The sequence below is a fragment of the Channa argus genome, chromosome 1, assembly GCF_033026475.1.
Source record: "Channa argus isolate prfri chromosome 1, Channa argus male v1.0, whole genome shotgun sequence".
In the NCBI taxonomy this organism is placed as follows: Eukaryota; Metazoa; Chordata; class Actinopteri; order Anabantiformes; family Channidae; genus Channa; species Channa argus.
The window spans coordinates 15,000,280-15,021,507 of record NC_090197.1 but is presented as its reverse complement, the minus strand read 5'-3'; the positions used below and the strand labels follow the sequence as shown (position 1 = coordinate 15,021,507).

The 21,228-nt window shown below is 42.0% G+C and overlaps 2 protein-coding genes across 6 annotated transcripts in view; one reads left to right on the top strand and one right to left on the bottom strand.

Annotated features, from left to right (window-relative positions):
* The window catches only part of atxn1a (ataxin 1a), an 85,093-nt gene extending 71,172 nt beyond the window's left edge, over positions 1–13,921 (top strand). For 3 of the 5 annotated variants that reach the window (XM_067500146.1, XM_067500137.1, XM_067500155.1), the window contains 2 exons: positions 544–2,897; positions 5,822–12,705. In XM_067500146.1, coding sequence (XP_067356247.1) covers positions 1,053–2,897; positions 5,822–6,412 — 2,436 coding nt within the window. In that variant the 5' untranslated portion in view covers positions 544–1,052 and the 3' untranslated portion in view covers positions 6,413–12,705. Of the gene's footprint in view, positions 1–543; positions 2,898–5,821; positions 12,706–13,053 lie in introns of those variants that run through there. The other 2 variants (XM_067500174.1, XM_067500163.1) reach the window with 2 other exon arrangements.
* Positions 13,922–14,296: 375 nt separating this feature from the next.
* gmpr (guanosine monophosphate reductase) lies at positions 14,297–19,697 on the bottom strand. Its single transcript, XM_067500219.1, has 9 exons — positions 19,322–19,697; positions 17,304–17,423; positions 16,735–16,818; positions 16,451–16,624; positions 16,273–16,354; positions 15,513–15,619; positions 15,105–15,147; positions 14,854–15,013; positions 14,297–14,714 (listed from the first exon to the last, which is right to left on the bottom strand). Exons 1-9 carry the CDS (start codon positions 19,406–19,408, stop codon positions 14,534–14,536), a joined length of 1,038 nt encoding a protein of 345 aa, XP_067356320.1. The 5' UTR covers positions 19,409–19,697; the 3' UTR covers positions 14,297–14,533.
* Positions 19,698–21,228: the final 1,531 nt, after the last annotated feature.

Genomic DNA, 21,228 nt, shown 5'->3' with positions numbered 1-21,228 from the left:
TGGCCCTGGTATAATTTTGTTGGCTCCTGGCCTTTTTGTCAACCTTCATTTCAGTCTTGAAATTATACAGAATTCAGTGCATTTTTCTATGGCAAATGGGGCTCCTCTTCACCTTGTATGTCATTTTCATATTCTGCATTTGCTGTAAGAGTGTATTGTTCTATTTCTCCCAGTCACTGAATTGACTGAATTTTGAAAAACATTTTGCTATAATATGTAAAAAGTCGTTATAGCAAAATTGTTAAAAGCTTAGATTCACAACACCAAAAAAATTCCTTCACAATTAACAAGCAATCATTTTTCCATTATTTTGCTCTAGAGACATGTGTCAGTTATTCTCTTTTGTGACACTGCACCCAAGACCAGGGATACATACAGTACCATTGGATTATCCAGGCATTGTGGTTCAGTATTTTTAATGTCTAGATAAAAACAACGTGCATAAATATAAACATGGAACTACCCTCCAATTTCTTTTGATTTACTGATTTGTCTATTTCAGATTGGCATCTTTTCCTAAATGCCTTCCTATCTCTTTCACAGGATTGTGCTGCATGTGGGCAGACTTGCTTTTCCAGGGAAATGATTCCACATGAAGTGCAACGCACTCGGCCCCCCGTCGTCATCGGCGGCAGCAGCAGGTGTGACATCGTGACACTCTTCCCTACTACACTGCGCTCACCCTTCAGACACTAAAGCCCCGTGGACCGAACAGGCCGCCCTACCCCTCCCCTCTAACCACCCCTCCATATTCTCATATTCATCTGTTAATCCTTGCTCACCTGCTTGTTAGGGCCTGGATTTATTTTGTTAATCAAAAAAAGACCTGATAATCAAAGGCCTTGGGTGAACTGGATAGAGAGGGAAAGAGAGACAAGATTGAGGAGGTTAGTTTAAAGCAAATTAAAGTGAGAAAAAGAAGAGCAAATCAAAAGTGAGAAAAGGATAAAGTAAAGTGAAAACAGAAAGTCAGAGAGGAGGGAGAAAAAGTTATAGTAGTTCAATAAATAAGGAAAGACAAGTACAATTAAGGGACTTGAGGTGAAATCAGCATGAAGTCCAACCAGGAACGCAGCAATGAATGTCTGCCCCCAAAGAAAAGGGAGATCCCTTCAAGCACATTGCCATCTGAAAATCGCTCACCAACCATGCCGCCTGCTAGTGACAGCCAACGCACAGAGAACATGGCCTGGCTTGCCAGTGTGGCTGGTGGAAATGAGAGCAGTGTAGGTGGGCACCATAGCTCCACTCAGTCTGACGGGCCCCAATATAAATCCCACTTCTCCACATCAGACTCTTCATCGTCCTCTTCTTCACCGAGGCTAGTCACCTCTCTTCCCACAGTTTTTACATCCTCCCTGTCACAATCCAGTGTTGGAGGAACTGTCCATTACACCCAGCTGCCTCCTAATCTGCAGTTTATAGCCTCACCCTACCCATACACAGGTTATATCTCCCCGCAACTGCTACCACCTCCTCCTCCACCTCCTCCCCTTTCTTCCTCCTCCTCTTTGGCCTCACACAGACACTTACAAACAGAGACAGCCTCTGCTCCTTCACAGGCCTTTAAATATGACCAGCAGCGAACGTCCACTGGGCGGACATCCATGCCTCCACCTGCCACTGACCTGACCCCTCATCATGTTCAAATGTCGGCTTCATCACGGACTGTGCCGTCGCCTCATCTACAAGGAGCTGTTCACCTTCCTCCCCAGTCACTGCACCCACATCATACTTTGGGACATGGGATGGGACATGTGGTGGTGCAATATACAGATGGGCACAGCAGAAAAGAGGAAGGTGGCTCCAGAACTAGAGAGCTCCACAATGGAGAGCTGGAAAGGGGCCGGCGATTTGCAGCATCCTCAGATTCCACCCTCTCTAAGTCAGGGAGCAAATTACGGGATCCCACATCCTCTTTGTCCTCCTACGAGGCCCGCCAGTTGATTCTGCCATCAGACTACTCTACTCATGACCCCTCAGGGCTGAGAACCTCTGTCATGCTAATGCCCAACAGCCATGTGGATCACCAGCTGGTACCACCCAGAGGCAGCCCCGAGAAGCTGACAACCTCTGCCCCCACACACTTGGAGAAAGGTGGCATCATCCTGGGCAAACCTGTCAATCGCATACCCTCTTCCTCCAACAGTACGTCCACATTCACGTTTCCACCACCATTAAGTGTTGACAGCCTGAAAGCTCTCAGCACACTGTCCCCCCAGACCGTTATCCAGACCACTCACAATGCTACAGAGTCACTGTCAATGGGGCTCCCCTCGACCAGTATCTACCCCCAGCCACCTATCATTGGTTATATTGCGGGTGGCAGTGGAAGCCAGCATACACCAATCAGTTACCACACCGGCCAACAACACTTACTCATTTCTGGTCCCCAACCCGTCATTATCCCTGTTAGTGGAGGTGGAGTCACTACATTGGAACCTGTAACCTCCCACATTACATCATCTACCCAAGGCACACCTTTTCCTACCACACTCCCACATACGTACATCACTGCCGCAGCTCCCAAAGGAGACGCTCCAGAAACCCACACTGGATCGTACCCACAGGCCTCTTCAGGTGCTGTGGTCCAAGCCCAGCTTCATCTCCCCATTGTTCCCGTGCCTCCGGGACTGGTCGCTGCCGCCCATCCTCCCCCATCCAGTACTGTGGTGCCTCCCTCACTCCCCCCATATTTCATCAAGGGCTCCATCATTCAGTTGGCTGATGGGGAGCTGAAGCGTGTGGAGGACCTAAAGACGGAAGACTTCATACAGAGTGCTGAGATCAGCAGTGAGCTGAAGATCGACTCCTCCACAGTGGAACGCATTGAAGGGAGCCACACTTCACCCAACTTTGCTGTGGTTCAGTTCTCTGTTGGTGAGCACCGTGCACAGGTGAGAAAACCTTACCTACTGTACAAATTAAAATAAGCTAAAACAGAGAAGAGAGTGGTATCCATCCTCTCATCTAATTGTTGACACGAAGCTAATAAGCTTATTTCCGAGCATGTTTTTCCTTCCAGGTCTTATTCCCTCTTTTGAGGATGTTTAATATTCACAAATTATTTACAATCACATTTAATGCTGTTTTTGAATACAGTGCCCAGCCAACCAGGTCAGTTGGTACTGTATGAACAGTCTCTGGATTACGATATATTTTTGCTTGGTTGTATTAATATGACACATATGACATAAGTGTTGAGCTATTAAAGGACTTGATTACCGCGAATCTCTCAAAGCTTATATTTGTAATTAGGTATGTTGCGCTAGAACTACACCCATGTAACAAATGTTCTAAAATTAAGCTATGTGTGTTGCTTTTAATGTTTAAAAGAAAACATTTATTTCTTTACACTTATATTGTTTCTCCAAGCTTGACATTTAATCCTAACTCATTGCACTTAGAATCAGACTACTTATTAATATTAGGCTTTGGTTACATTCTGTTATTTCCAGATAATCTCCCGTATACTAAACGTTTGAGAGGAAACATTGACCTGTCACCATTTCACAAGTTGGATTAAATTCTGATCTTCATCTAATTCTATACCATGATAATCTAACGTTTTCTGTCTCTGTTTTTTTCCCATGCATCACATCTCTAACCATCTGTCTTGTCCCTGCTGCTCTTTGATACCGAACCCACAAAAGCTGACCATCTATCAAAGACTTATCTTCCTCTCTTGTGCTCCCTCTGTGGCTCAGAGGTGGTAGCAGCTTTGAGTCCACATTTAGACTTACTCTGACAAGTTAAACATTGCATAATACGGGAGGGAAAATATTGCCTGGCGTTTGCTTTAAGAGAGTGTTTGATACATCTTACACTGGTATCATCCTTGACATTGTTATCTTTCACACTCCCTTTCTTCACTCCTCTTTTTGTTTAACCCATCCTCCCTGTCTAAATTCATCTTTTCATCTCTATCTCACTAACTTCCTCCACTCCCACTATCTCCTTCTCTCTACAATATTTCAGATCTTCCTTCACTTCATCTTTTTCTCTTCATGTTTATTTTGTCCCTTATGCAACCCATCATAATTCCAAATCTTCCTTTGCTTCGATCTGTCATCTTTTCATTCTGTCACACATACAGATGCCAAACATGGATAAAAATGCATTTAACGCTTCTTCTAAACTTCTGATTTACAGAACTTGACATTGAAAATGTCAAACCGATTCCATGTTTTATTCATACATGTTGTACAACTAACAAGATCCCACTCAAATATTGTTTGCTAGACAAACAATATCTAACTGACTTATTGCAACATTTTCTTCCTGATTTAAAAGACTGCATGTCCACAACTTTTTTTAGTTAGCTAAATTTAGACTACATAAAATAACATCCTTGTAGTTCTCAACAAGCAGCTGTCTCTCTGTCCTTGTTTGTTCATCGATCTGCTCTATGTACTTTCTCATAGAGATTATGTTCTATGATTTTATATTGGGATATGGGTTTAGACTCATTTGAGAAACCTTTTCAAAATTACAAGATTTGACCTCATTAATTACTATAACTTGCAGTCCTTGTGGGTGTTATGTCTCCAGCTGGGGCACTTCCCTAAATCCAGCATTGGCTAATAAAATATTAATGTTCCTATGAAGTTTTGACCTCTCTGTTATGATTATGAGAGAACAATAAAAATAAACATAAAAGGGAGAAAGTGCACCACAGATAACTGGCTGGACTTCACATGTGTAAACAGCTAAGTCTACAGTACACCCCCAAAATCAATTTTAGGTTCAACCTATTTGTTGTTCTTCTTGGCGACTCTAAGTATTCTTTCACATTCAATATACAGCAGCGTTTGGGATCTTGGTCAGGGCCCTTCTAAACTTGTTCTCTCTGCTAGGCTGAAGACCAGTTCTGGATAGGGTTTAAATGTTTTAAATGTTTACCTAAAAACTCGGGATGTCCCGTACTGCCTTGTATTCGTAATACTGCGCCAGATACCATGTTAGCCTCTGCATGTAGGCTGAGGTGGAAAAATGAGTGTGGTTTTGAGCCATTTTAAGGTAATTCACAACAACTAAAGTAAAACTAAATGAAAATGCTTTGCTAAAGCCTTTAGACCTTGCTACTGTCAGTCATGCTCATAATTGTCAAGAATATTTTAAAAATACAACAAGGGTTATGTGTAGTAACTAGTACTTTACCCTAACAGTTTTACAGTTTTTGACCTTCATATTTTTAACCTCATATTCCTGTGTAGACTCTCTAGTCCATGTTGTCCGCGCTTTTCCATCAAGGATCTTGCCCCAAAGTCTGTGTTTGTTTTGTTGTTCTTCTCGGAACTTCTGCTGAGAAGTATACAGCAGCGTTCTGTTTAGTACAAGTTGTTTTGGCAGTAAAAAACATGCAAGAATTCTTCTCGCAGGATTTGCTTAACTCCAATGGATTGATGTGAATTTTACTGTGCAGTAACTCATTCTAGAAAGAAAACAGTTCAGTACTTGTATCAGTATCAGCAAGTACTCACGTGTAAGTACTTGCACTTGTACTCACTCTGGTTGAAAAGCTCTCAAGAGCTGTTTTCACCAGCTGGGTAGTTCAGAACTCGGTGGCATGGGTTAACTACCCTTAATGTGTAAAATTGGTGGAGTGACCCTTTACCATAGAGCATAGTATGGCACAGGCTTGTTTTCCTACATTACATGCAGGTAATCAGCAGTGGGCAGGGTGGGGATAGTTAAAAAAAAAGTAGGGGTGTGGCCCTCGAGGAGCAATCGTTGCCCACCCCTGGATTAGCATGACAGACTTACAGACCAAAGCTTTGTCTTTGTATTAATGTCCCCTTCCCTTTTTCCTCTCCTCTAGGTGAGTGTGGAGGTCTTGTTGGAGTATCCCTTCTTTGTCTTCGGCCAAGGCTGGTCTTCATGCTGCCCAGACCGGACCACCCAGCTTCTGGAGCTACCTTGCACTAAACTTTCTGTGGGCGATGTTTGTATTTCACTCACACTTAAGAACCTGAGGAATGGATCTCTGAAAAAGACTCAGCGCCTGGAGCTGGCCACCCCTGCGTCTGTCACAGCCTCCAGCCACGGGCACATCAAAACCCCCAGAGCTGTCTCAGACACTCATCAAAGCTCCAGGCATGGTGAGCGGGAGAATGGCATCAGCCAGTGGGGAAGTGGTGGAAGTGGAAATGGGAATGGAGGAGGCACAGGTGTGGAAAATGGGGATCTCATGATTGGGGAAAGAGGGTCTGTTTCTAAAGGTCAGGTTGCCAGCAGTGCAGAAGCTGGTTCCAGTAGGCCATCGGGTTGCAGGAAGAGGAGGTGGTCTGCCCCTGAGGGTCGAAAAGTAGAAAAACCAGAAGAGGAGCCACCTTTGACCCTGCCACAACCTTCCTTCATCCCTCATGATGTGAAAGTCAGCATTGAGGGAAGGTCAAATATTGGCAAGTGAGGGCTAGCAGGACTGTTAATAACGTTTGGGATTTGGGGGAAGAAGAAACTAAAATAATTTTACAAAAACAAATAACATGAATGCCCACATTAGCATTTCATTTGTCTTGGTTTTAAAGTTTTATTTTCTGTTTTTATTTTTCTATCTTGAATACTGTAATGTCGAGGTAAAATTACCCTACATGGTATCACCTTACATTAAGTCCATGTAGTTTATAATACATTTTTATAGATAGATTTGATATCACACAAGCAATCGGTGCCGTATTGGTAATTTTAAATGGATGAGTTATGGTGAGGGATTTCTGAAGTGTGCTGGCTGTGTGGCACAACAAAGCAATGCTTGATGACTGTGCTTGGCTGGCTGCACTTTCCACATTATGTAAATTTAATTTCATGTCAATTAAATTAGCTCGCTGTTAGCTTCTCGACAGTGTTTTTCCTCCCTATGCACGGCTAGCGAGACTGCCTGGACAATAACACTTTCCCACCGTGTCTTGCCCCACCAGTGGTTTTACACTGGGTCACAGGAGTGATATTATGTCAGCTGATCCTGCGCATGAAGGATTTGTGGGTAAATCTTGATTCATTTTTCATTTGAAAATTCAGAGTGGGAGTTAGGATAATGTCATTTATTACTGTCTTTAGTCTGAACAAATCAAGGTATTTACAGTGTCATGAGTTTTCAGACCCGATAATATTATGTCATCAAGCAGTGCCACTGTGCCACACAGTGGAGAGGGAACAACGCATACTCTGTTCAGCTTGATGACAGTGGAGACTTCATCTTTAGCATTTTTATTTTTAGTCTTCTATCTCAGCAGATAGTTGTTTTCTATGATTGTCAAAAACCTTAATCAGGGGTCATTTAATCCTAGAATGAACTAGGTGGGTCAATGTTGTTGTCAGTGTGTAAATGTGAGATATCCTAACCTAATACATTACAAGTGCAAATACACTGGGTTGGTGAACATCACTTTGAGAAAATGTTAAGAGGATGATTTGAATCCTCAGAGTTTTTTTTGTTTTTTTTTTAATTTTGGTAGAAAGAAAGGCTGTGAGAGAGGAGCCGAAAGAATCTGCATGTCAGTTCTGAGAGGGTCAGGATGTTTCAAAGCAAGTTAACACACCTGTCACACTCACCGTACAGCCAACAAATTTTTGTTGTCTCTTTATTTACGCAGTACTGTATGTTTTAGATTAAAAAAAAATATTAGACAAAGGTAGAAAGTAGCAACAGCACTTTGAAAGCGTGGCGCTTGTGGAAAAGTGAAGGGTTTGTGTGGACGGACGTGCCATGGGATCACACAGAAAGGGATTAACTGGGGAAAAATCCAGTTAGAAGAAGGTTAGAGAAACAGTCATGGTGACAAAAGAAATTAGAAAAATGGTTTTCAGCCTGCACCTTTCTACAGCTTTTACAGCTAGCCACACGTAACTTAGGAAAAGTATTGGAATGTGTTTTGCAAGTTTGGGATCTGATAAAAGAAACAATAGGGAAAGGGCTCAGAATTATCCCAAGTATGTTCTGTACTAGACCGAGAGCAACAATTAGAAGCTCACGCAACAGACATTTGAAGGGAGTCCTATGTTCGTAATGTATGTGTGTGCGCTAGAGTGTGCCTGACAGTGGCCTGTGTCTGTCCATACATACACACACACACACACACACACTTATGCAAACGCAAATAACTAAATGCCCTATAATATGTACTTGTTTTCTTAATAAGCAGTTCAATTAATGCAGATGTTTCAGCCCATATTGTCCCGACTGCAAAGACACTAGTGGACAGACACTGGATTAATGTACACTGCTGACAGTACAGATGCATAAGAAGTGCTCTGTGGAGTGTTTGTGTATGGGTATATGTATAGTGTGTATAGGAAAAGGATATACTACAGACAATGCTAAATGTCCAGTGTTTCCACTTGGAGTCATTACTTAAGAGAATATTGCAATTTGCACATCAGGAGGAGGAAGTTAGTTGGAGACATGATTTTTGACAGCCCTGTCCTGAAACGAGCCCTAGACCATGTAACACACTGGAGGAAACCAGGGTTTTTGTTCTTCAATAGGCACATACCAGATAGTAGAGGAAAAGATTATTATATCACCACAGGCTTTTTTTGTTTTTTACAAACACAAACGTAGCTACAAACCAGAATTTTAACATGTGCCTGCCTACTGAATATGTTAAGATTATCCATATGTTTGTGTGTCAAGCAGACTCTCCCTGCCAGTTAAACCAGGGTGCCAGGGTATAGGGACAAGGGTTCCATTTTGAGCACAGCATGTGCTTTCAGCCCATCTGAAACCCTGTTTTGCTAAGATGTAGCAGTAACCTCACGGGTGTGCTTGCTGGGTTGACCTAAGGTTTTGAACTCTGTTTTGAAGAATAACAAGATGTTTGTACTACCTGATGATCCTTTGGCACTTCAGTGTAATAGAAAGACAAAGCTGGTTTGTGTTTTTATTAAAACTTTAGAAAAACAATTCAATACAAGAATGTTGGAGTTTTTGATGGTAGACACGCAGTGCTAGGATGCAATATGTTCTGATTGTATGGTGCCATGCAACCTTTTAATGTTACTCTAATGGTGTGTGTAAGAATACACTATGATCACGCAGTTAGATTAGCATGTACTGGTTGCTGTTGTTGAGGAGGTGGACAAGTGTTGACTTCCTGCAGGCCTATCTTTTGTTTTTTCTACTCAGCCTCTGTATTTAGGTGTTTTTATTCAGTAGGCGTTGTGTATTCATCCCAAAAATATAATAATATAAAGTTCTAACTGTTTGGGGCAATACTGTTTCAGGTGATAAGAGTTTACCAAGGTGGTGGCAGGATGGATGTGTGCTCAGGTGGATCGGAAACAAATGGGTATAGGTGGTAAATAAGTGGGCAGACAGATGGCAATGGTGAGTCAATGAGTAGACCTCATGTGAAATTAGAAAAGGCTTTATTTTTTATAACAAAACAGGGTTTCTCAGATCAACACCACCATTGTAGTGCATTTTACTTTCTTCCTTTTCCTATTGAAACATAATGATCATTAGTTGTAGAATTGGTAGTATGTGTGTGCATGTTTGGCAATTGTTGTGTGTGCGTGGCTGTGTGTTTTGTAATTGTTTGTACATGTCCTAACCCTTTCCATCGAATGAAAAAAGCAAAACTACAACATCAAAGCAAACCTGTTAGCCACACAACAAAACCTAAACTGTTGGTCAGGTAAAACATAAAAAATACATTTTAAGCCAAAGCCAAGCGATACTGTGGTTGCTTTGGTTACTTTAAAAAGCAATATTATGACAATATTCAGGCACTCTCCTGTCTGCAATAAACATTTACTAATAATCCTCTAGCATTAGAACCAAAACAACTCCCTTCTGCCCATAGAGAAAATACAATTTTATCCTATATGGAAAATTTTTTTAGAAGCTAATGTATCTGAACACAAGTCACTTCAGTTAACACTATTTCCCTTATCAAGTATGTTAAAAACTCTTTAGAAATTGCAGTTGCAACAACAGTTGCTAGTTTTCAGGGAAGTGTCTCATATATGCAGTAACTGAACACAACCCCCAAAACCTCCTTTGCCCCAGTTGGTTAGAGTCACAAACTCTGTAACTAACCTGCAGGTAAGCGTATGTCACATGCACCCGACTTGGCGAAGATGTTTCGACTCTGCCCAGGTCTGCCTCGTTTCCACGACTCCCGTAGTGACCTCGTTAACTTTGTTTCAGGTACCCAATCATAGCCAGCCAGCCTCACAAGCACCTCCTCCTGAGGCAAAGCAATCGATTAACCCTCAACAACCATTCGCTACCTTTCAACGTGTCCTGGCCTGGACATACAGTAGCAGGGCTGGCCTGGACTCCCTGTTCCTGCCGTAACATCATCTTTTGATATTCTGTCTACTTTTTCAACTAGCTTATACAGGTTGTTGTGTTTATACTTCAGTGCATGCTTAATACTAGACTTTGAAACCAAGCAATCTGACGTGTTCAGGTAGGCACATTCTGAATGCAGGAGAAGCAACATTTCCTAAGGGTTTGGTGTACTTTTAATTTAGGTATAATAATCCCAAGTTTTCCCTTTTATCCCTATTGAAATGTACCACAATGTGCAATATTTAATATTTTGTTTGCCCCCTTTACTGTGCCAAGTGTATGTAGCATAGTCCTACTCCAGCGTCTCATCCTTGTTAATGGCTTGTGTATTTTACTGTCTGTCTGTTGATGTGTGTTTCAAATCTGTACAACAGTCAGGACGTTTGTAAAGAGAAACAAAACCAACAGAGAGTTTGTCCAGAGCTCTCTTTCCCTTTGTCCTTTGCGGCCTTCCTAATTTTAAGTGTGTAAGAGACTGTCTTGGTGTGTGTGTGTGTGCACTTGTGTTTGTGCGTGCGCGCGTGCATGCACCATGTGTCATGTGGGCTTACGTACACCTGGTGGTCAAATGTGTGTGAGTGTGTTTGTACAATTGAGTGTGTGACATGTACGTGTGTGTGTGAGTGTGTGAGAGTAACAGAGCGTCTTCTCCTCTAATTATCTGTGAGATCATAAATCGTGAGACCCACAGAAAAGAAACCTCATTGCTAGTGGGGACCACTTTTTGTAAAAAAGGAAAAAAGAAAAAAAGACGAAAAAAAAATTACCAACCAACAGAGATGCACATGTAAGTAGATGTAAAAGACTTGATAATATTTCAGCACTTTTTAATCCTAGGATGGGCTTGGTCTATCCCCTCTGTCTCAGACCGACACCTTCCCTAGGGGTAACATTCATTTAAAACAGACAGAGAGAATAAGAATGAAAAGGGGTGAATACATATGAAAAGGAGAGATGGTTCAGTTTTTGCATATCACCTTGCCGTAACCATGTTTTCATCTGTCTGTGCTCCATCTCGCTTGGCGCCCAGCGCGTTCTGGGGTCCAATGGCCCAAGGTGTTAGGTGATTCCTTGGTTCTTTCCCACTAGGAAAACCTTATCTCATGGAATGCATCGCTTCTTTTCTTGTGTCAGGTTTGTTTGGAATCCTTTTCACCCTACACCAGACAGGCTGTGCCTTTAATTAGGTTGTTTTTTTTTTCACATTTTCGGTTCTAATGCAGGCGGGAGCTCAGCACAGCTCAGTTTGGTCGTCTGGTGTGAAAATGGTGCGTACAGACTTTGCTTTGTTGTCATTATCCTTGGTGCAGGAGCTTTTTCTGTGTTTTCGGTCTCCTTGTAGCACTCAATATAATGTCAGGGGACTTAAAACTATGTAGAGAATGTGTCATTGTTGACTTTTTATGACAAGCTTTCTCACTGGAGGAACACTGCTAATGTCTTTTTTTTTTGGCTTCTTGCACAACTTGACAAATAAAATGAATGTTGGTGTGTGAGCTTTGACTTTTGGATCAGAAAAAAAGGCCTGTGTGCTCTTTGTTTCTTGATGTTTGTACTTTAATTTTGCAAAAAGGATGTGTTTTGGCACTTTGTCTTGTTTTAAAAGTGAACAGAATTCAATCAGGATTCGTGTTTCATTCTTTAGTTTCTTTTTTTTTTGTATGACGTTTTGTCAATGTCCATAGCGCTGGATAACCAACTCAGGCAGAAGAAAAACCTTGTAGAGGCCCACTTAACAGTTTAGTTTCACCCCAATCAATTTACGTAGTGGGCTGTAATGGAGTATAAAATATGTAAATTTATTACATATGATTTCGTATGATTAACAAATGTCATTAAATAACTATGAATTATTATTATGATATTAATGTGTATTATGCTGGAGATGTCTTGGATTACTCTTCAGTGTACTGAACGTCTTTAGTCTGCCTCTCTGTCCAAGGTGACGAACACTTCAGCAGTGGACAGGCTGTATGGTGCGTGACCCTACTCACTGCCACGGAGGGGGTGGAGCTTATCTGTCAGCTGTGGCTGAGTTGATTCCTTCCTCTGTTCTGAACACTCAGCCCTGAGGCTTGCAACCGGTCTGTCTAGATGTTTTTCACTTGTGACACCAAGTTCTGAACTGAAACTTTTGGCCTATGAGACGGTGGCAAAGAATTGGACATCAGCACAGACCTGCATGGACAGTCTGGCCTGCAGGGCGCCGCAGCAGTTCCCAGCCAACTAGTTTGTACTATATTGTACTCACCAAGTCCCTGTGTCTCACCATCCCCTTTCCTTTATAGCAATGGAGAAACCCTGTTGGTGTATGTATTAGACATCTGTACAAATGCACCTCTTTGAAAAAGAAAATGAAACCTTGACATATCTGGAATAAATGGGCAACTTGTGTCTTAATTTGATCTTTACAACGTCACATTGTTATATGGATTTGCATGCACAACACAAACTCTTCATCTTTCATTTAAAAGCTTTTTTGCCGTGGAATTTTTCCTCCATGCCTTTGGCTGAGTAAAGACGGTCAGCATATAACAGTCCCCTCTAGTGTTCAGTAGGCTGCATGACACTCCACCCCTTCGTGCTTCATGTTAAGCAGTGGTATAGGAGAAAAACAAGGTGGTCCTCTTTTGAAGATGCTCCAGTGCTTCTGAAAACGGGCCCACCTAAATCTGAGGAGCATTTGAAAGAAATCAGGCTTTATAATTTGGGTCATATAGCAAATGTTTTTTTTTTTTTCTCTTGGCCAACAGGGAGGTCAGTGTGCAGGACCGAGTAGGACAGTGCCGTCAGAACTGCCGGTGTTTCAGTGTCTCACTCAAGGGAACAAATGATCCAGGATTTATACTGATTGTCAGTGCATGTGTGACTGTCTTCAAGTCTTGTTAGAAAAACATCACCACATCTTGATGTTCGGGAAGCGACAGCAGTGCCAAGATCTTGTCTGTACTAAGGTAAATTATATGGCCAGTTTCATTTGCTCACACTAAATGGTTCAAATGAGTCCAAGTTGTAATACAGATGGTAAGTGTGATTTATAATCTCTACTCCAAACAAAAGAGCAAACGCAGTGATCGTTATCTGATCATTTGGTTTTATTAACTCGACTTTCTATCTTCATTAAGAGTAAACAAACTCAAGTCCAGTATAAATAATGCAGTAGGGTAATTGGCAAGAACTATATCTGAATTTCTTTTTTTCTCTTGAATGCAGAAGATGACCCAAATCTTGAGATACCATTGTTTTAAAGTATCTGGCATGATGGACTCAGTTTTACACACTTTTTACATACTTGAGGTGTTTTTTTTGGTTTCCCTGTTTATGTTAACTACACCAAATGTTTAGATTACACTTCTCATCCTCATGTGCATCTGGCCCAAGGGACCTCCTGACACAGTGAAAACACATGCAGAAACAAACAAAAGAAAAACGGAGAACCCCATACTGTATGTAGACACTGGCTTTGTGTTGTCAAGACTCTGATTTGAAAACCTAGGAGGATCAGCTTCCCAGAATGATCCACACCACTGAGGAAATTAGCAGTGGATTGTGCATGCATGTGTTTTTTGTTTTTTTTTTTTGTTTTTTTTCCAGTGACAATTAAAGGACAACGCCTCTGGATCTTGCTTATTGATTTGCACATTCATTCCATCACAGAGTTTAGCAGAATATTTTCCCAAATGATTTTAGGATGAGTATCAGCCTCCTCCTGCTGAGTGTGTTTACATGCAATACATAACTCACATTCTTAATATGCTGTTAATGCAGAAATAGCCCAGTTACAAGAGTGTTGAGAAATACCAGCAGCCTCTCTGGCTCTCTGATTTCTGTTTCCCTATTTATCCTGGCTGTTGTAACCAAAACATGACATTTAAACAAGCCCGTTAAAAATGAAATCTGGTGCAATTAATATCCTATTATGGCTTCTAAAAGCATATAAACACACTCATTGTAGGATTAAGTTGATCAGAGTGCTGTGTTGCCTTTGGAAGAATGTTTCAAGTTCAACTTTTAGTTTATTTTAGTCACAACCTGCAGGAAATTAACAACTTTCTGACAGCAGATTTCCTGAGAAAAACAGTGTAGGTGATCGTGTGTGAGTGTGTCTCTGTCTTCCTGCTGATTATGTTACGGCCATCATGCAATTGCACTTTTACACTCTACATTACACATGAATAAGGCAAATTATGCAGCGCATGTGTATGTCTTTGAAAGGAAGCATGTACACCCCCATTAAGTGAACATTTGGCTGGACTGCTGTGTGACACGGATAAAGGTGGTTCTCCTGCTCAGCTCTTTGAGCTTGGCAGCACCCACATAGGTGCAGGTGGAGCGGAGTCCCCCCAACACATCCTGAATGGTGTTTTCCACATCTCCTCTGTATGGAACCTCCACTGTCCTCCCCTCTGACGCCCTGCGTGCAGAGGAAGAAAGAGACGTTAGAAATTAATGCAGCTAAACAAAATCCAACCTTACTGCCTACCCAAAACAATAGGAATCTCCAATTTAATGAAGGCACAGTTGCTGCCATGCATCATGGTACAATGTCTCACCTGTATTCAGCAACTCCACCCACATATTTCTTCATGGCTGTGTCGGAGCTCATGCCGTAGAAGAGTTTGTACTTCTTGCCGTTCTTCTCGATGATCTCCCCAGAGCACTGGTCGTGGCCTGCAAGCATTCCTCCCATCATCACAAAGTCAGCACCAGCACCTGAGGAACAAATGCAAAGATAACAGGACTGTTAGATTCATATCTAGATTTGTACCTCGTTGATGGAAACTGCTGCAGGTTGGGTACCTACCAAAGGCCTTAGCTACATCTCCTGGGCAACTACAGCCTCCATCCTGAACAGACAAATAACCCCCGTCAGTAATATTTACCCACACTGAATGCCAGAAAATGTCTTTAGTGTTTATTATGTCAGCCTTGGAAGACTGACAACTGCTGGCTGCAGTATTATTATTAGCATAGCAGCTATTGCAAAAAGGCAAAACATCCTAAAATACAGTTTTCACACATACAATTTACCTTTTGACTAAAAACTCTAAACTTACATTGCTCAGGCTATCATGTCGATAAACAGTGGTGCATCAGTGTTATGTCGCTAACCTCTACAGGTATAGTATATGTGTTCAGTTCTCTGCACAGCAGTACATTTTGTCTCTCTGGCAGTTGCCTGCTATTATTTGTGCTGTAATGTGGGACTTACAGAGATAATGTGTCCTTTAAGTCCGTGGGCTGAGTCTGCACACTCTATTACAGCGCTGAGCTGTGGGTAGCCCACTCCTGTCTTGATCCTTGTTGTGCAGACAGAACCTGCCATACACAGTTCACAGGCCACACATTAAAGAAGTCTGTCTTCATTAACTGTCCCTATCTGCGTTTAATAGCTGCTGCTGCTGCTGCTGCTGTAGCTACAGAAACCTGCTTTTAAATGTGGTGCTGTCAAGTCAGTTGGCAGCTTTATAGACCAGAGGCACTGCACCATATTATCTATAAGAGGCTGTTTGCATCTTATGGGACTAAGAACTTCATACAAGTCATTAAGAGCTTTGGCACATAATGAAAGAACTAGCACCAGAGCTCTCTGGAACCCAGTAATTTGAAAACGACTTGTTCAAACCAGTTAACAAGGGCCAATCCACTGGTAATAAAACCGTATTTTTCTCTTTGCAGAGACCTGAGATTTGTATTCAACTACCACTACAGGAACTACAGTAAATTCAATAGCTCTGTACTGGATAAAGTAAATGTGCATGGTAATAAAGTGAGCTACTTTTAGAAGATGGACATTGCTGTCTTTAAGTAAAAATACTTATCGTAAACAATATGTCTGTGGCTTTGTGGCTCATGTATTTTTGGCATCTCTCACCTCCTTCTTGTCTCCCCACGCTCATGCAGTCTGTGCAGTTGTGCACTAACTTACAGGGACAACCCCCTGTGTGAGACAGGCAGTTCTACCCACCCACCTGGCCCAATGCCCACTTTGATGATGTCAGCTCCAGAGAGGATGAGCTCCTCCACCATCTCCCCAGTTACCACGTTACCAGCCTGGAGGGAAGATCGCATTAACATTGACACACATTTTTAGAAACACAACATCCTACAGGCCACAACTGCTGGCCATGGCAGTGTACGGTCTCTTACCATGATTGTGTGTTTGGGGAACTTTTCCCTGACCGTCTTGACAAACTCCACAAAGTACTCAGAGTAGCCATTGGCCACATCCAGACAGATGTACCTGAGGGATGGGACTGCTTCCAAGATGGCACACAGCTTCTCCAGGTCTGCACTGCCGCTGCCTGAGCTGGCAGCTACATGCTGCAGGAAAGAGTGAAAATTGGAGATTGTTCTAAACGAAAGGAGTGTAATTATGTTCCTCATGCTAAAGCGAGGAAAACCCTTAAAAAGGTAAACAATGTTGATCTCACCTCTAAGCATTCTGGATGGTTGGCAGCAAAGTTTTTCCAGTCATCAACAGAGTAGTGTTTATGAATGGCTGTGAAGAGTGTGTGCTAAAGACAGACGTGCAGGGGGAGGAAAGAAACAAATGTCAAAGGTTGAAGCAGCTTTCAAAGACATAAATGTCAACATTACAATTTGGTCAAATTATTATTTTTTAAATTATTATGACTTTTTTGTTCCCTTTGTTAAACCCTAACCCTGTTTTAAACATTTTTCAAGGGGGCCAGAAGGAGCTGCTTATCATCCGCATTCAGTTCATGGCTTCTAAAATAATCATTACAGACAGTTTTCTTAAGCCAACCTGAAGTCTAACATAAAAAAAACAATATCCCACAAGCAAGCAGATGTTTAACTGCTTCTAGGACAAGAACCCGTGTAGAACTCAAAGCTTTTCCAGGACTATCCCCACAGCATCCTAGTTTTGTGATTTTTCTGCCAGATACTCAGTGGAAGGGACACACAGAGAAGTACACAAAAATCGGTGACGCTGTTATTGCTTTTTTTTTTTTTTATCCATTCAGTTGTGCTCACTCACTTTGCTAAGGACCTGTGCCATCTCAAAGGTTCCTGTGGTGTCCATGTTGGCCGCGATGATGGGGATACCCGTGTAGGTCTGTTTGGAGTTGCGGAATGTGAAGGTCCTCTGAAGGTTCACCTGATGGCATGGACAATAGTTATTCTGCAACTGTTAAGTGAACATTAATCAAAGCCTACGAGAACCTACTCATGCTTTCATTATTAATGTTTGAATATTTTCTCCAAAGGCTGACTGAGGCAGATTTTCCTAGAAAAGGAAACCGCTCATGTGGCTCACGTTCTAAGTCAGTGTGGTGATAATGGGCATAATGCACTGGATCATTTAGATCAAATGGTTAACTAAGCCATTGCTGCTTCAGCCATACTCAGTCTGGAAGTTTATATTGAAGGCCTATTAATTATTATTATTATGCTTTGGGAACAAAATAGTTTATGTTACGCCAGACAGAACACATACTTGCTTCCGACTGACTACATGGCTGTCAGAAAGACGGTTATAATATAGTTCCAGTGTTTAAAACAAATTTTAACCTTTCCAAACTGCCTTAAGTTAAATCCAACCATGTGTAGTGATTACTTTTGTTGAGTAAAGCTAAGAAGGGAAACTACTTTAGCATGGCCCAATAGTTTTCAGAAGCACAGGGAAAATGAGGCTGTAACTCATAATGGCGAGGGAAGCAGAAAGCGGTGAAAGAGATGCGGGTGAGGAGGGAGGTGCATCCAGCCGTGCTGGACCCCTTTTCTTGATGTCAAAATCAATGTAGGCCTCTTTTTTTTCAGTAGAACACGCTGACTCAGCAGGATAGTCTAGTCTAGTCACAAGTAAAGCGTGACAAAGTGTGTCACATGGATCCAATAGTGTAAACCCTAATATTTACTGTATGCTTTATGGAGCGTGTAAAGTAACAGCAACATGGGAAACAAATGCTGCCCATCAGGTTTCAGTTAGCTCTGGGGACAATTTGTACTGTAAATAATATCTGCATAATCTGTGTAACTTGTGCATCAAATCACACTCAGTGTAATAAACCCACACAAACAACAAAACTTGTTGTTTAGCTCAAATGTTTCTCAAGGATGTGATGAGATATTCAACAAATGTCATGAAATCTAATATTTACATTGTGTTTACGTAAGTGCACGCCCCCAGCGTCCTCCGAGCTGTTGTCTATGACACTGGCATGTTCAGATATCTGTGTGGAACCGGGAATGTGCTCTGGTTCACAGTGCGGCACACAGCGCTATTTTTAAACAGCTTTTCCGAGAACTCCCCTGCCTCATGTTGCATGCTACCTCTCAAAAGCGAACTCCCACCCAGTCCCACCTTCCAAGACAGGTCCACTGCCACCACACCTGCATTGTGATCTTGCATCTGTATCAGTCCCTGATCTAGTGACACATATCTACACTGAGGTAGCTATGAAGATAAATGAAAAGATCAGAGCCAAATCAGCAAGTGCTAGATGCGCTTTGGCCATTTTCACCTGCTTAATTTGAAATTGAATGACAAAACAAAGTCCACTTCGAAAAAAATTGCCTTTATTAATCTCTGACTCTCCACTTTTTCTTTGTTTGTAGTCAGCGATTTTTTACGCTCACATTCCAGCCTTTATCTCTGTAACCTCTAAGAAGGTCACTCCACTGTGGCATGCTCATTTAGATTCACTATTTTAATGTTTGCCTAGTGGTTTTCACAAAACAAAACAATGAAGAGAGATGCAGTATGGAATTACACCAAGAATGGACTTCACTGAGACGTCCTCACAGAGACTGTCCCGTTAATAAGTGCCATGGTTTCTGCTTCTATTCTTCATGCTTAACAATGATAATATGACTGTAGCAGACAGCATTAGAAGGCCTGAGACAGCTGCACCCCCCCATGATCCATCAATATGTATCATCATAGAGGCGTAAGCGTAAGTGTTCCTCCCATATGCAACAGTAAACAGATTACCCTCATCCCTGGACGGTAATTAATGACAACTGCAGTACTTGGATTACATTAACTGCACCAACCTCTGAGCGACTCTTCAGGCTGCTCCTCTTGGGTCTGAAGAGGACATCCTTAAAGTCCAGCTTGAGGTCTGCGTCCACTCGTGGCATCTTGGATGCCCAGAAAACTGATGACCAGGATGAGGATGATGAGTGTGTGTAGGAGATTCCCCTGAGGAAGGCAGCAGCAGCAGCGGTGGTTGCTGGTCCCAAGCCCCAACCACCAAACCCGAACCTCCAGACGGCCAGTGTATTTATAGCAGAAGGGGGCCCAGCCCAGCCCCGGCCCCCATTGCTTTATTTGGGCCTGGACTCCCTCTCTCTCTCTGTCTCCCTAACCCCCTGTTCCCTTCCTCCCTCCACTTCTCCTGCGTTCTATCTCTGCCCACTCTCCTTCAGCAGAGTGGCAGGAGCAGCAGTGGCCAAGCCGGCAGGAACGCCAGGCTGTCCCAGCTGCTGACGCATACACACACTCCTACATACACACACACACACACACACTCACACACACACGCACACATACTGCAGTGGGTTATTTGCTGCAGTGCTTAAGAGCACGCCTGCTGTCCAGATGGGGCATTGCTTCCTCTGCTTTTGGCTGATGGGACAACAGAGTATGGGAGACAGACAAAAAGCAGCAAAGAAAGTGTGGAGACACAGGCAGACACACCAAACCAGTAAACTGGATTGTGTATTGACAAGCTCACTGAAATGGAAAAGTCATTAATTATTCATGTAGATAGGATGTGGTTTCATCTTCTGTCGATCTGTCCTTCGTTCTGTTATATTTTTGTTTTACTTTAACCCAGTGCATTAACCCTTTGATACACCAACAACTTTTATACCTTCTTCTGAATAAAGACTTAAACTTGATTAAAACATTTCACACAATCCATTAATATATTCTGGATTGTGTTTAAGGTCCCATCCACTCATATATGTTACATGACTTGGATGTGAAACGTCACCATTTTCAAATCCATCTACTGCTGTGTAATACTTCTTGTAAAGTAAGTTTTAAGGTGTGCAGCTCTACACAAGCAGGACTAGAAATATCATAACAAATTTGAAAAACTATCCTGGACCTGCTACTTCCACGCACCTTTCTATTGCTTTAGGTGTAAATGTACATTAATGCTTTTAAACTTCAATCTGACTTCCCTATATTAAAATATTTCCATGCTTCTAGCTGAAAAATTCCTCTGGATGACATCACCCAGAGGAATTTTTCCTCGTGAGGAATTCAGATGATGAAAGCAAGTTGACCCTGATTACAATCTTCATGGTGTGAGCAACAAGACGACATTATCTGAACTGAAGGTTCCTCCAATTGTTGTCATCTGGAGGCATTTTTTAGCTAGAAGTAGAGAGAGATTTTAATGTTGACAAGTCGGCGGAAGTGTAATGGCATTTATGTACATGTCCTACCCAAACTAGAACCAAAACAATCAAGTTCAAAATCAGTGAAGGCATCCTTTAAGTCTTACAAAGTACGACTACTTACAATATTATTTTGAACTTCTAAATGGGCCAAAAGATGCAAATGTAAAACTCAGAAATTACACAAGCGCATTACTGTTTGCAACACAAGTGGAGAAATCTCATTGCAACCATTTCTAGAAGGATAAAATATGTACAGAAGGAGCTTCGAGTGAATGTGTAATTTGTAAGTATTCCCTTGTAGTAAAGTATTCCCTTTCATAAAATGCTTTTGCGATCAATTTTGCAAAATGTAAGGAGCTCAGTCTTGTTCTGCGGGTTAGTACAAAATCAAACCAGTAGATGTCAGCATAGTTGCAGGAAACTGTTGCTAAATGAGGGCTGAGTCCCACGGCAAAAGGTCCTATTGAAGTATTTCCTGGCAACAACATTTATGTGTCTTGTTCGTCACTGCCTTTACGGCTGTGTTTGTTACATTGTTTATGGCTTCT

Excerpts from the sequence above, each read along its gene's own strand:
- gmpr (XM_067500219.1), bottom strand. The coding sequence starts at position 19,408 with ATGCCACGAGTGGACGCAGACCTCAAGCTGGACTTTAAGGATGTCCTC. Across the intron at positions 16,355-16,450 it reads TCCCCAAACACACAATCATG|GCTGGTAACGTGGTAACTGG; the intron begins GTAAGAGACCGT and ends TCTTCCCTCCAG. Across the intron at positions 14,715-14,853 it reads GGTGGAGTTGCTGAATACAG|GGCGTCAGAGGGGAGGACAG; the intron begins GTGAGACATTGT and ends CTCTGCACGCAG.